Genomic DNA, 15273 nt, shown 5'->3' with positions numbered 1-15273 from the left:
GGCTAGAAGTCCCCTAGCAGAAGGCGCGAACCTGAATTATTTTTCATCCTTGTGCGGCAGCGTTCACATAGTTCGCATATTGTACTTTACAAAAACACAAAATATTACTCACTAATTATTTTCGTTTTTCTAAATCTTATTAAGATGCGCAAAGTTTTTTATATAAAAGGATTAGTTTGTTACGAAACTGCGTCTATTGAACGCAGAACTGAATCAACGTTGTGCTCGTAAGTTGCAAGGTTTTTTTTGTTGTGTTTGTGTGTATTGTCGCAGATAGCGTAACGGCGTAACTTAAAGAAAACCAGTGGCAGCCTAGGCATTCTCAACAAAATCAGCCGAACGATGCCATAAGTGCCGACGTTTCCACGAGCAAGGTATCGCATTGAGTTGAGTGTGCCGCGCTGTAGTTATTCAGCGTCATCGGATCACGGGGAGACGGGGTCGCACACTACGTCGGGCTTCGCGGCATCGACAGCAGACGCCGTCGTCTAGTGCGTCTGTGTGTTACGCGACCTAACGTTTGGGGCTTCGGCCGATACGCGCGTTTTGGTTTACGCTCGTCTGGATTAGCGTCTAAAAATGGCTCGCGAGCAGCTGTCTTCGTGACGTTGTAGCCTGTCAATACGCCGTTGATAAGGAGTGGAGAAAAGACTCGCTGGGAAACGGGCCGACCAATCCCCGCGATCGTCACGGCCCATTGCCTACAGGCAAATGCTGCATGCATGGGACCTGCCCGTCAAGATTTCCTGAGATATGGAGGGACAGTCGGGTAAGAGACGCAGCAGACGTTGGCATGCCGCACGCCTTTCGCTCTAATGCCATCAGTGCTGCAGACGAGTGCATTCTCGCTACGCGTCAATCGGCGGTGTTGGTAAAATAGTTTATGGTGATTATGATCGGCGCCTGTCGAAGCAGTTGCCGGTGCGATTTGCTAATATCTTTTTTCTTTTTAAAGAGACAGAGAGCTCCGTCGACACCTTGTCACACTCGGAACGGCGTGCCAAATGTTCAAGAGACCGCTTATACATGTGATCCCGTTTTTTACGAACGTTGCAAGCGTTCCCCTTGTAAAGCTCGCAATGTAGGATATAGGCATGGGTTTGCAAGATGCATAGTGTGTCTGTCTCCATGTTTCCTTGTGTCCCGTCTTGTCGTTATTTTATATCAATGTATTGCTGATATGAACGTGATCTTATTATGGAGTCATGCTCATAAACTTTATGAGATTTGAAACCCACAGACAATTCAAGTAATAAACAATGGTTACACAAATGATGTCTCGAACTTTGAGTCAACCATCAGGACTTAACCGTTCGTGGGATTGTGGGGAGAGCGGTACACGATTCTTCCAGTTCATTGAAGGTGTAGGAGGGCACTATCACTTGGCACTACATGGTGGTACAAGCGTGAAGGGGGAGAGGTGATAGAAGGGCAGAAGATGTTTCTGCTCTCCCCCCCCCCCTTCCTTATAGAGCACCCCTCCTACTGGAGCCAATGTTTCAACAAGGGAGTCCTGCCTTTCTCAGGAAGGGTCATTGGCATTGCCGCACTGTTGACAAGTCCCCTTGTCTAAACGTTGCACTCCAGCCAGAGGCAGACATTGTTCGACAAGCTGTTGATTACTTCCAAGTCTCCACCTTCCTGCAAGCCTCTGTGTTGTTCGGGCCACGAACAATTAACGGATATAGCAGCCGTGAACACTGTGTATGAAAACCACAGCCTGACCCTTGAATCCAGAGAGTTGTGTAAATTTGACATGGTTGCGTGCATTGATTTAACTATCACCGCACACTCTTTTTTTGACCTTCCATATGTGACTGCAGCATTGAGACAGCATGCTAGCATTACGAAATCGCAAGACAGAGTTAGCAGGAATGAATTTTCCCTGCCGTTTCTTTCAGGATCGTCGAGGGACAACGGCATAACAGTCACGTTCATGTCACATCCGTCCATATGGCTCGCTGCACGTCTCCCGTCGATAGTGTTGTGCGCCCTGGCCACGCTTGTGTTGACGTTCCTCGCTATACGACAGAGTGACGAGTTCATCAAGCAACAAGACCAAGAGGAAGTGTTCAGATGGCTCGACAACATTGGCTATGGAAAGCACAAGCAGTTCATATATGACCAAGGTAAGGGTGGAGCATGAAATTGACCAGTAGCTGTACTTCTCTAGCACGCAGTGCTTGATAATGACACATAACGCACGGAGATTCATATGCAGGGTGTTCCAGCTATCAAACATCGCATTAAAAAAAAAAGACATCATTCTGCCCGAAGGTAACCGCATGCATGTTGTTCACAGCAGAGTAGAGCAGCTGACAGTAAATTTTTTGTTGAAGCTATTCAGTTTATTAATTACAATTGCCTAATTGTTTAAATTAATGCTCTGAATGATGTGTTGTCAATGACGAATTTGTAGAAAATTGAAAGAAACTTAAAACTGGCTTGTTTTCAGCCAGGTATTTTTTGCCCATTTACTTTTTCTGGCTGATAATGAAAGCCTGCGAGAAATGAAAAAGATCACTTGACTAACCCTCTGCCTGCGTCAAAAAGCAGTGCCTTCAAACTAGCTTCACAGGAGTTAGTGGACGATCAGTCATGCCGTGCTGTCGTGGGCGGGGAGCGCCAGATAAAGCTCCAGCTCTGCGACTAACTGCTACGGAGCTTGTTTGAAGGCGCTGCTTTTTGATGCGGGCAGATGGTTAGTCACGTGATACTTTCCGTGAGCTTTCTTTATCAGCCGGAAAAAGTAAGCAGGCAAAAAGTGCCTGGCTGAAAACACCCCAGTTTTAAGTTTCTTTCAATTTAACTATGATTCTTGATTGACAGTATGGCATTCAGAACAGTATTTAAAAGATAGCTTATTGCAATTGATTATTAAATCAAATGGCATCAACAAAACGTTACTGGCGGCTACTTGACTTGACTGTGAACAATATGTACTTGTTTATTATCTTCGTGTAGAATGGCCCATCTTTAAACACTCAGTGTTGCTAGCTGGGACACACCGTGCATATGGTTTGCATTGATGTCATCATGGCCACCACATCGGGTTAATACTACTAGTGCATCGAGAAGCTTTGTAAACATGAAACGTGACAGCACATCTGTCTAATATTGTGCCAAGTGACAAATCGATAATAGTGATAGTCTGTCAAAAAGCAAAACAATGTACACTTGGTAATATGGTACACCAGCACCATCATGGCTGCTGTGTTCAGGTACTAGCATGGTGAGAAGCTGCATTTGTGATGTCACATAAAAACTATTTATAGTCAAACTTCATTATAATAAAGTTTCATTCTATACAAAAATACCTTTGCTATAGCCAATATTTGTTGTAAGTATATACACGTTGCAGGCTTTAATGTAATCGTGAAACATGTTAAATTTACTTAGTTATATCAGATAATGTATCTTTTATGTTTTTATTGTTGTGCCTGCACTACAAGTTAGAAGATGACCGACCAACAAGCCCATTTCGCCACACTCATCAATGTTAACAAAAAAAAGGGGGCAGTGATAACAAATGTCAACCGAATTACAAATTCAAGGCACTCAAAATATTGTTAGCTATGCACCATATAGGACCAAGTTGGTGAGAAACAGTGATTGAACAAGAAATGTTGCTGGAGCCGGCGACATAACTTTGTTCAGCCACTGTTAATCGCTTCAAGCCTCCATCTTCCTACGAACATTTGTCTTGTTCAAGTTTTTAACATGCCCTTCATTGTTACCCAATTTGCCTCTGTTATTGTGGTGCGGTTTCGAAGCACCACCCACTTGCCCCTTGCTGCCGTATTGTTACCCCGTTGCAAGCTGGGCAAACATATAGTATGTATGTTTCGGGAAAGGTAGAAAGTCTATGTCTATAATGAGTCTACACTAGGAAACCCCTGAAGGTAGCACGGGCAAATTTTCCTTCGGGTGGGTGTTTAACTGCAATCTGAGCACCTGAATGACCATAGATATGGTTAGGGTCTTCCCTGTGTACCTGTATCTATCCTGTTTATGGCATGAGAAGATATTATATTTGGGACAGCTGAGATGGGACAGGGGGGTGGGGCTATATATATATATATATTGCACTAGTAACTCTGAAAGGTAGATAAGACTGTATGTACACATATTCTCGCTCCATTACCTGATACCTCATAGGGCAGATAAGGCAGGTGACTGCAGTGTCTTTTGTTCATTGCTTTAAAAAAAAAAAGCTTTTAACAACGATTCACCAGGACACACAAAGAGCAGATTTGGCACAACAGCTGGGTACTCGCCATCCAAATATGTGTGGAACAAAAGAATTGCTCTTGTTCGGTCGCTGCTTGACTGATTTCATGGGAATCCACTACACCGAATAAGCGAGTACCTTAGCTTTGGTGAGTGTTGACGGAGCTTGTTAACATTGGCAAAAACTACAGCAGTAAAGTTGCACACAAAAGGTGGTTAGCAATAAACACTTGATATGCTATTTATGCCTCCGACCTATGCCGTTTTTAATGATATAAAGTTTTGCTTAACTCTCTTTACTGACGTAGCTGGTTACATGCAGGATTAATTTGACACATTGATATGATTTGCTTTAAAAATGCTCTCGGATGCTTTAACAGAGTTGTAGTTTCAGCCTTGGTGCCAGAGTTTTGAAGTTTCAGACCTAATATTTCGCATTTCTTTTTTTTCAAATTTTGTAAATTTTCGCAAAGCATTTTATGGCTTTATTATGAATTCAAGTTTTACTGCAGTCACTTACTAGGATTCCAATAACTTGAACAGTTGCCTGACATAGTGCTTCTGTGTGTGTGTGTGTGCGTGTGTGCGCGCGTGTGTGTGTGTGTGCGTGTGTGTGTGTGTTTGTATCAGGATGGCCCAAGCAATAGGTTTCTCAGTAAAGGTATCATATCAGCGACATAACCAGGAATTCTTTTTGGGTGGTTGGGGGGGGGGGGGGGCGCACACACTTGACTGGGAACAAGGTGCAGAAGAGGGGGCTTGGGGGTGGACACGTGGTCAATGTGCCTGGCTGTGCCCATGCATCAGATGCAGCATACTCCGGATACACAAACCTCACTTAAGCATAAATACTGGATACACAGGACGAGTGTACCAACATTGGTTTGCCATCGCTAGGAACAATGTTAGCAAATTGCATTTAAGCGAAACACTTCCTTTTGTGAACTCCGATTAAACGGAACTGGAACCAAAAGCACACCTGTCTCAATGGCTGTCGCACTTCATGTAAAACAGGAGTAGATAGACAAACATGTCAAATGGTGATGCCAAATAGCCAATAAAATCCAATCTATCAGGCAGTTGTGTTGTCATAGCATTAGCGACTACTGTGCAGCGTTCACACTGCCTATTTTATTCATTCCTTCATTCATCGTGATGGCAACACTAAAAAAGCGAGAGCGCATGAATGAATGCCTTGTGCGAAAGAATCTGTGCTATTCCAAGCAGTGTTCAAGAACATTTTTTTTTTCTCACCATGTTGAAGTCAGAACACTCAACACTTTTCAAATACAACAATCTTTCTGTGAAATTTTTGCGGCCTTTGCATAAATAAGATTTCTGATAAACGGAACTATTTTTCTGTTCCTTTGACTTCCATTTAATCCTATTCTACTGTACATCAAATGTAATCAACCTGCCATGGCAGCTTACTTGTAATAGTATTCTGCTGTTGATCATGATGTCACAATTTTGGTGCTCGCCTGTGCCAGATACATGACGTTCCGGGCAGAATGAATGAGCTCATGTACGAAGCTATAGGTGTACATTAATGAACCCCAGAGGGGCCAAGTCAAGCTCAACACCGCTAACTACAGCAGCTCCCATGGTCTCTATGTTGCCTTAGTTTGTTGAACCTCATCAGTAAGTCAGTTAAATAAATTTGTTTCTATTAAATTGTTAAATGAAAGCCTTCAGTGGTTTCATTCTTCTGGCTGGTGATTTTTTAACATCTTCATGCAATATTGCCAGTGACAGCTAGGTCACTGTCAGCCATGTCACACATTATATTGACTTACAAAAAAAAAACAAAAAAACTTTGCCTCACTAATTGTTTTTTATAGCAGGGAACAAACTAAAGCAATGTGCAGAATATGCTGCCAGAATTATCCATATTGTATGTAATCGCAAGGGATCCTTTAATGAATGCTCGGTGTCCTCACGCTTGTAGTTATCTTGTACTATAGATCTAAATCTTAACTGCCTACAGCAAGATGTGAAATGCTTAGAGCAGATACCCCCTCACTATGAAGCCGCAAATACCAAGCTGGGGTTTTTCTTTACGATCGAACCATGGAAGCTAGGTGTGCATGGTGGTTGATTATAGCTCTTTCAAACAAACTGACGCAAGGCACGTGAGTTCAAACACACAAGAGGCCAGCTTTTTCCCCTATGCGATGCTATAGCTAGCCCAAATATGAGCATACTCCCAATCCAATTTAAGAAGGCATGTGCCTTTTCAAGAATTTGGAGGATGCTTAAGCTTTGCCTTTAAGAGTGGAACACGATAGCATTCAAAGCTCCCTGACTGCTTCTCACGCTTCCCGGCAATTGCAGCTTATGTAACCGTAATGTTTACCAGGGAATGCTGGAAACGAACGCTATGCACACAGGCAAGCTTTCCGGTAGAAACGCGGCCTCCTGCGTGGGTCGCGGATGCGCGGAGGTGAGCGCCATCTGGATGGTGTTGCAAGGAACCGGGCGCGCCGCTCTGTGATTGGCAGAAACGCTGGAAAAGGGGTTTGTGTTTGAGTCTCCGCGTGACAGAATTATGTTTTCTCGTATATTGAAATTACAATCCGACGTTGTCATATCTGTAGGTTGTGTGTAAGTCATACTTTACGATTTTTTCTGACGCATTTTACTTTGAGAAATTCAATTAGTTCAGTGACACCTCTGCGCAACACGGAGGGTCTGCGTAGTTGGGTATGCATGGTTCAGAATGATTTTTCGCTCAGAACACTGTCGACGCGGGACGCTTACGCTGGATTTTGTGCGACAAGGGGCCCTTGTAAAACTAACGCGTTAATATCAACAGTTGGAAGTTAGCGCCGTGTGTTGTCATTTTTATGTGTGTCCGTCTTTTTAAGTGCTATTGACGTTCCAAGCATACCAGTGAACTCCCGAATGTTCCCTAAAGTTCATGAATTCAGGATCATTGTGCGACTTTACGGATGTTTCATCAAGCTTCCCGAAAAATAAATTCGCTTTGTAAGAAAAGTTTTGCTCGTCAGTCTGCCACCACATCTATGGGAAACTGATACCAGAGGGTACTTTGAAAAAGTATGATAACGCAAAGCGGAGTGCCTTGCTGTTGGAGGCCCAAGCTGGCTGCCTGGCGACGAAAACATAACCGGGTCAAATAAGCGCCGCAGGATAAGGCGGGTGTACCGCTGAAAAAAAAAAAAAAATTCCCGACGATTACGATACTCCCTATTGCGAAATTTGAGCGGAGATGCATACTTGATTTCATTTCGCGATATATTGAGTCATCGCACCGATACCGCAGAGCCACGACTCGCGGCGCTTTATATAGACCAGCCACACGGTTGCCGCTTCCCGGCAACCGCAGCTTATGCAACCGTAATCATTACCGGAAACGCTTGCGGCGAACGATGTGCGCGAAGGCGAGCTTTCTGGTTCTTTTTCTTCCCCACATGGCCGGTGCCATGGATGGATGGATGGATGTTATGAGCGTCTCCTTTGGAACGGGGCGGTGGGTTGCGCCACCCAGCTCTTGCTATTATACTGCCTAATGTCCTACCTAGGTTAAACAATACAAAAAGAAAAAAAAAACACTATGAACTACCACACCCAAATTGTCTGATCCCCTATGCGAACTCTGCTTTTGTACGTCTCCGTCTTTTGTCGTTTCCCCACTTTTCTTCCAGCAATCCTCCAATCGCCTCTTACTAATGGCTATTGCGGACATGTTTACTTTACCACTGCTCCCGCTGAACCCAAGGGCTTCAAGGAGGCCAGTGGTGCCTAAATCGACCGCTGGGTAGACGTCTTCGCATTCTAATAAAACATGCTCCATAGTTTCCCTAGCTTTACCGCAGCAAGCACATGCTTCTTCTTCCTTCTTATATCTCGCTTTACAGGTGCGTGTTCTAAAGCATCCCGATCTCGCTTCGAAAAGTAATGAGCTTCCCTTTGAGTTATCATAAATTGTTTATTTCCTGATTTCTTCTTTTCCTCTTAAGTAGTTACTCATGGCAGGTTTGTTTTCCATTGCCGCCACCGATAAGATTATTTCAGCCTCTTTGACTTTCCGCTTGACATTCTTTGTTGCTGTGTTGCCCACCCTACATGCCGCATACTTGCTGGTAAGCTTACCCGCCGTGGTTGCTCAGTGGCTATGGTGTTAGGCTGCTGAGCACGAGGTCGCGGGATCGATTCCCGGCCACGGCGGCCGCATTTCGATGGGGGCGAAATGCGAAGACACCCGTGTACTTAGATTTAGGTGCACGTTAAAGAACCTCAGGTGGTCGAAATTTCCGGAGTCCTCCACTACGGAGTGCCTCATAATCGGAAAGTGGTTTTGGCACGTAAAACGCCATAATTTAATTTTTTTTTTTTTGCTGGTAAGCTTCTTAGTTCTTTTACTCCTCTGTGAATCAATGTTTTTCCTGTAGAGATACCTGAACACTCTCCCAGCCCATCTACTTTCTTCCATATTCCTCAGCCGTTCTTCATACTCAATTTTACTGCGAGATTCCGTCACTTCAAAACTAGTCCAGCCTATATCACCCTGCACAGCTTTATTTGTGGTCTTCCCGTGAGCGCCCAATGCGAGGCGACCCACTGATCTTTGGTTCCCGTCGAGTCCTTATTGTACCCTTGATTTAAAGCAAACAACCGCATTTCCAAAAGTCATAGAACCATTACACCTTTCACCATGCATTACACATGGATTACACCATGGATGCGCAGACGTCAGCGCCATCTGGTGGTGCCTCAAAGTGGCCTCCTCCGCCTTCCTCCTCGCGCTCTCTTCGCTGTCGCCGTATTTCATCCCCCGCTGCACTCCGCGTTCGCTCTTTCATTTTTTGCTGTGCTCGTTCGCTCGGTTACGCTACGCCGCCGAGGCACGCCGACGCTCAACGTAGGAACGGGCGTCTGCGAGCTGCGCTCTAAAACGTTTGGGAACGATTCGGCACGTCGTAATGGAATGCGAAAATATTCAGCCGTCGAGGCCCGTAGGAGCTAGATGTCCGCCTTCCAGAAGCGTTGGGATTCAAAGAAGGAAGGATTAACTGGTCAGCAGTCGAAATAAGAAAGAGACGATTGGCGTATTGCTGGAAGGAAATCAAGGAAGAGATTGATGGAGCCGGAGTCATTTCAAGTGTTGGTAATGGTATGCAGTACAGTGATGTTTTAAATACGAAAGTCAAGATCGAGATCAGATGCGCAAAATGCTAGATAGCGATAGATGTAGTAAAACCTAATTAAACCAAGCAGGCTAGGGAACTGTTCGTCCCTCCCCGTTTCGAAGAGGATGCCAATAAACATAATAATCATATTTCGACACGCTCCCAAATCAAGTAATATCGGCAACAGCAAAGCTGCTGAGAAAGTCGCTGCGGTCTAAAAGCAGTACGTTGCTCGTCGGTTTGTGCTGTTGCAAGCGTGCTAGGTGCTTGCATGATACGTCCGAAGATAAATCATCGTTAATAGAGCGTGTACCCTGCAAAAGGTGTATGCCGAGGGCGAACATAAAAGTGAAAAAAGAAAATGCGCGCTATACACTCTTAAAAAAAAGTTTGCACCCATTTGGGGCTTACCTTGTCCCACAACGATAATTGTCATCTATCTTGGCTGCCTTTCCTATCTCTAAACACTGCGCCCCCAGCACTTCCAGGTCGCGAACGGCATGCGCGTTTCAGCGTGACACAGTATTCTTGAGGGGAAACTAGAAAGCGCAGAGTTTTCAAGAAAGGAAACTGCAGCAAGGCAGATGACGACTATCGTTGTGGGACAAGACTCGTGTAAGGGCCGCACTTTTTCACCATTTTGACCAGGTGCACCCCTTACACGGGACCTAACCTTTTGGACTACAGCACATCCCGGATCCTCGAATGTATAACTGCATCAGAGGTCAACACGCAGCTTTCGCGATCTGGTAAGGGCACGCGGAAGTGCGCAGCGCGCGAAAATTCGCCGATGCGAGCGCGCGCGGCATCGGGCACCGAACGCGATTGCTTCTCCGATTGAACGCCCCCTCCCGCCCCAATTTTTGGTTGCCAAGTTGGGGGTGCGGCCCTTACACGAGTCAATAGGTAAGCCCAAAAGGGCGCAAACTTTTTAAAGAGTGTATTCCTCCCACCTCTCAACTTCCGGGGACGTACGTGTCCGCAAGATCTTTTACGAATTTTAGGTTCAAAGGTTGGAAGGTGTGTAACGAGGGTTGGTACCACAGTGACACGCTCTGAGGAATCGAGGATTTCGACTCGAGCGCTTATGTTTCGCCCACGTTGGACTTCGAGGCATGTAGGTCGTCCACCGGCTGGCGCGGTCGCGCGAAGCGATTCGAGCGATCGTGTTCGCCCACGCCGGTACCGCTCTGGACCCGAAGCCGAACGGGAAAGCCCTCCGAGGTGAGGCCGCGAGCCCCAGCAGAGAGGCCGAAACCGTGGAGGAAGGAAAAAAAAAAAAACTGCTAGGAGGGAGCATGACATCAGGTAACTAACCTGGACAAGCGAACCTCTTCCTCCTCCTCCGACGCCGCCCATCCTTGTCGAAAAAGCTCGTACTCCCCACATCCAACAATCCCGTATAAACATGAGGGATACCATATATATATATATATATATATATATATATATATATATATATATATATATATATATATATATATATATATATGACACGGGTCATGCGCCATATGACCACCATATAACAATATGGAAGTCCCATATAAAATTCCCAATGTTCTCGTTTATCATACGGGGCAAGTCCCATATGATTATGTGAACGTATGGGGATACCATATAAAAAACCCAAATGTCCACATATATCATATGGGGGCATGCTCCATATGATATATCGGATCCCCATATGTTCATATGGAATTATTTGATATGGGGCTTCCTTGTTCTTTCGATATGGCTTCCTACTTCGATATGGCTGCCTAAATCGACCGCTGGGTAGACGTCTTCACATTCTAATAAAATATGCTCCGTCGTTTCCCTAGCTTTACCGCAGCAAGCACATGCTTCTTCTTCCTTCTTGTATCTCGCTTTATAGGTGCGTGTTCTAAGGCATCCCGATCTCGCTTCGAAAAGTAATGAGCTTCCCTTTGAGTTATCATAAATGGTTTCTTTCCTGATTTCGTTTTTTCCTCTTAAGTAGTTACTCATGGCAGGTTTCTTTTCCATTGCCGCCACCCATGAGATTAATTCAGCCTCTCTGACTTTCCGCTTGACCTGCTTTGTTGCTGTGTTGCCCACCCCACAGGCCGCATACTTGCTGGTAAGCTTCCTAGTTCTTTTCCTCCACTGTGAATCAATGTTTTTCCTGTACAGACACCTCAACACTCTCCCAACCGATTTACTTTCTTCCATGTCCCTCAGTCGTTCTTCATACTCAATTTTACTGTGAGCTTCCCTCACTTCAAAACTAGTCCAGCCCATATCACCCTGCACAGTTTCATTTGTAGTCTTCCCATGAGCGCCCAATGCGAGGCGACCCACTAACCTTTGGTTCCCATCGAGTCCTGATTGTACCCCTGATTTAAAGCAAACAACCGCATTTCCAAAAGTAAGTCCTGGAACCATTACACCTTTCCACATACCTCCGAGCACTTCATACCTATTGTATCCCCATAGCGCTCTGTGCTTCATTATGGCTGCATTTCTCTTCCCCTTCACTGTTATTTTTTCCTGTGTTTCCATATATCTATTGCCTTCATTTATCCATATACCAAGTATACGGTAGTGCTATAGCGCCATCTCGTGTCGTAGCTACGTATAACTACTACACTCGCGAGCTCTCCATTTACTGGACTCTCGCCATTGCGCGCGTGTCATGCAGGGAAGCCGAACGCCTGAAGATGAGGGAGTCGCGAAACGTTCCCGTAGACGTGTCACTGTAACCCCTTTATTATTAAACTGCAGTGCAGCTGTCGAGCCAAAATTGCGTCGGTGCAAAAGCACACGTTGTCTCTGCTGAAAGCATACTTGGGCGACGAAGCAGCTCTTTAGAACGAAACTATGGGAGACGACAGACACGAGCCTCCTCTTTATCGAATATTTTAGTTCGCCAAGGAATAAGAAAATATTCGACAATCGGGGGCGTTTCAATATTCGATTCGAACACCCCCACTTTTTTTTTACCTTTCTTTGATTTCGAGTCCATGGCCTCGCATTTTACGGCTGCAGAAGCACCCAATATTTCCGCTACTATTGTTGAAGACTGCCGGATTGAGCGACCGTCTCTGATACGGCGCTGAGAATTTTCACCGCGTCGGTGGCCTGAACATACCTTCTCTTAATAATTTTGTCCCGTTCCTACCCAGTGCAGGGTAGCAAACCGGGCTCAGTCCTGGTCAATCTCCCTATCTGATTTATCCTTATCTTTCTGTTATTTTCTTCTTTTTAATTAACTTCGGAAGAAGACTCGCGGAACGCACGAACGTTATTTTTTTTTTTTTGCCTTAATTACGCGCAGCGTTTCTCTTGTCGAACACGACGCGCAGCTGTGCTGGAGCGCCAAGTAAAACTTCGTCATAGCGAAGTTGAAGAAGGAGCCAGAATGACTTCGTTATATCCATTACTTCGTTATGTTGCGTGTACTGCGTGTATTGCGTGTACTGCAATATAGCCTCCCCAATATGATTCCTCCTTTAAATCCCTCTGGATGGAGAATTTCGTCTCCTTCGTTATATAAGTTGGTTCGTTTTATGCAATTTTGTTATAAAGAAATTTAACTGGTACTCGCGGACCATATTCTGTGACAGTGAAGGGCGAGTTACGGGGACGAAGCATACCCAAGAGAAAACGCTCCTGACGTTTTTTGGTCCCACATTTTTATCCGCGTTAGTTCAGCGCTGGTTAAGAAAAAAATAAGCATCTCATCTGCAGCACAAAAAGAAGAAAAAGGCACCACCGCGAGTGTTAGATATAACTTAATTTTTACGTTTTTTATTTTCCTGCGTTTGGACAAATACGAAACGTCGCACGGGGAAGTGACGCCGATTCAGTATGTGGTAAAAAAAATCGAGAGCGTTCTAACGTGCAGAAGCTTTGCCCCTGTAGCTGTCGGAAAAGGGACACAAATGAACTCATACACAGACAAAGGAGAGAGGATGAGCGCCACTACCATGCAACTTGTACGCTGTCTCCGTCTTTGTTAATTTTGCGGCCCTTGTCATTTAGCTATGCATCGCCAATTAGCTGAACAAGAAGTACTCCTACGGCACCTGTAGCTTTCCAAAAGGACTTATTCTTGGGCAAGTTACTTGGTGGGTTGTGGGGTTCTCACCCGTGCTCTTGGGACAAAGGAACGACAACACAGTAGTGCAAACAATCACAAGGGCATTTATTGCACCTTTCATAGATCATTGCCTGCTAGCCAGGTTGCTATCCACAAAACATGCCGATGGGCGCGCGACAAATCTAGGAAGTCCGACTCACCGCGACCGGATGACGAGCGAATATGTTCGCCGCATGCTGGACACCAACGCCTGGCCGCTCGCGCGAACGGTCATGCGAACGGTGGCGCGTTTGAACGAGGCCTCACGAGACGGTCTCGCACAAGCATGGATTGTCGCACGCGTGGAACGTCCGCGCCGCTAGCCGATTCCAAACCAGAGGAAGAGCCTGCACCTTTCCGCGCCCAAGTAACCCCGCCGTTAGGTGGCGTTAGCAGCGCAACACTCGGGTCATCTCTCGTACTGCGCTTCAACCACACCGAATGCCGCGGGCATCAAGCCACGCGGCGAAGCCGGATTACAGGAAACGGGAGCTATGCGGAAAAGCAACATATCAGGGGACGCGTGAGAGTCACGCATCCCCACAAGGTATACTATACGTGAAGGTATACTTGATTGCGGTGCGAAATACATTTCGTGAAGGCGGGGCCCAGGTCCAATCCACGAAATCGCAGGGCACTCATTAAACTTATTTGAATGAATGAAAGGGGACAGAAAAAAGAAGACAGTGAAGCGCGAAACTACCAACTGTTTTATGACAGCCTCAGAAACATACAGAAACAGACAACTTCCGCGCGTGCGCAGAGAGCCAAGGTGTGACGTGGAACTATACGTGGTCATGATAACATATTTTGAAGAAGGCACATTTCTGCAGAATGATTGATGTATCCCTGACAGAATCAGTCCATTTCTTTTTAATAAAGAAAGCTTCCAACAACACCCTGGCAGTTTAGTCCCTACTTTTGCCAAGAATCAATACTTGCTCAAAGTATAGCGCACAACGATCGACAGGCCTTACAGTGCGCAGGAAGATGCGCTTTGTCACACTTACCAATACTATTTGCATGCACCTTCAGTCTGCTGGGCTGCTAAGAACGAGGTAGCCAGATCGAATCCCGGCCACGGCGGCCGCATTTCGATGGGGGCGAAAACACCCGTGTACCTAGATTTAGCCGCACGTTAAAGAACTCCAGGTGGCGTTGCGACGCCTGTTTCTCGAACCTCGACCGGCGTTACTATTGGGTAGCGTGGCGTTGTAGGCGGGCTGCAGGCGTCCGGTAGACCATGGCGACCAGGCAGGGACGAGACGATTTCTAGTGCGAAACTTGTGCTGTTTATTCAATGGTTGGTGCAGGATAAGAAGAGAGTGAATTGATTGAAAAAGTACATTGCAGGGCCCCTTAAATAGGACCACCAAAATCGTAGGCGGGATCTTGCTCACATCAACGTCACGTGACATGCGCTGAGTTTCTTCGGTGCTTGGCGGCTGCTCCCACTTTCCTAAGCGACGTTGCACTTGCTTGCCTCCGCTGGCGGCAGGCCGCGGGTCGGGGGTCGTAGGCGGCTGGTCCTTTCTCCCAGGTGACGTTTCCACGTGCTTGCCTGTGCTGGTAGCAACCCGGGGGTCTTGTCTGGTTCGAGGAAAGCGTTTTCCCCTATAGTTGGACAGTTGGCGGAGAGGGTGCTCCCCTTGGTCGCGCACACAAAGGGGCCTGTCATTACTGCGGGGCTCCTGCCAGACCGGCAACCACTCGATACAACCTTGGCAAATTAGGAATCCATCCTCCGTTTCGATTAGGCATAGTCTTTGAACGTACTTTTCGCCCAGGGTG

General features: G+C 46.1%; 1 protein-coding gene across 2 annotated transcripts in view; it reads left to right on the top strand.

The window, feature by feature from the left end:
- Positions 1-238: 238 nt before the first annotated feature.
- The window catches only part of LOC126533622 (apoptosis-resistant E3 ubiquitin protein ligase 1), an 84972-nt gene continuing 69937 nt past the window's right edge, over positions 239-15273 (top strand). Inside the window, exons 1-2 of one of the 2 annotated variants that reach the window (XM_050180784.3) lie at positions 239-374; positions 1902-2129. In XM_050180784.3, coding sequence (XP_050036741.2) covers positions 1937-2129 — 193 coding nt within the window. In that variant the 5' untranslated portion in view covers positions 239-374; positions 1902-1936. Of the gene's footprint in view, positions 770-1901; positions 2130-15273 lie in introns of both variants that reach the window. The other variant, XM_055072226.2, reaches the window with a different exon arrangement.

The sequence above is a fragment of the Dermacentor andersoni genome, chromosome 7 (assembly GCF_023375885.2).
Source record: "Dermacentor andersoni chromosome 7, qqDerAnde1_hic_scaffold, whole genome shotgun sequence".
In the NCBI taxonomy this organism is placed as follows: Eukaryota; Metazoa; Arthropoda; class Arachnida; order Ixodida; family Ixodidae; genus Dermacentor; species Dermacentor andersoni.
Note: the sequence above shows the minus strand (reverse complement) of the source record. Positions and strands in the feature narration are given on the sequence as shown.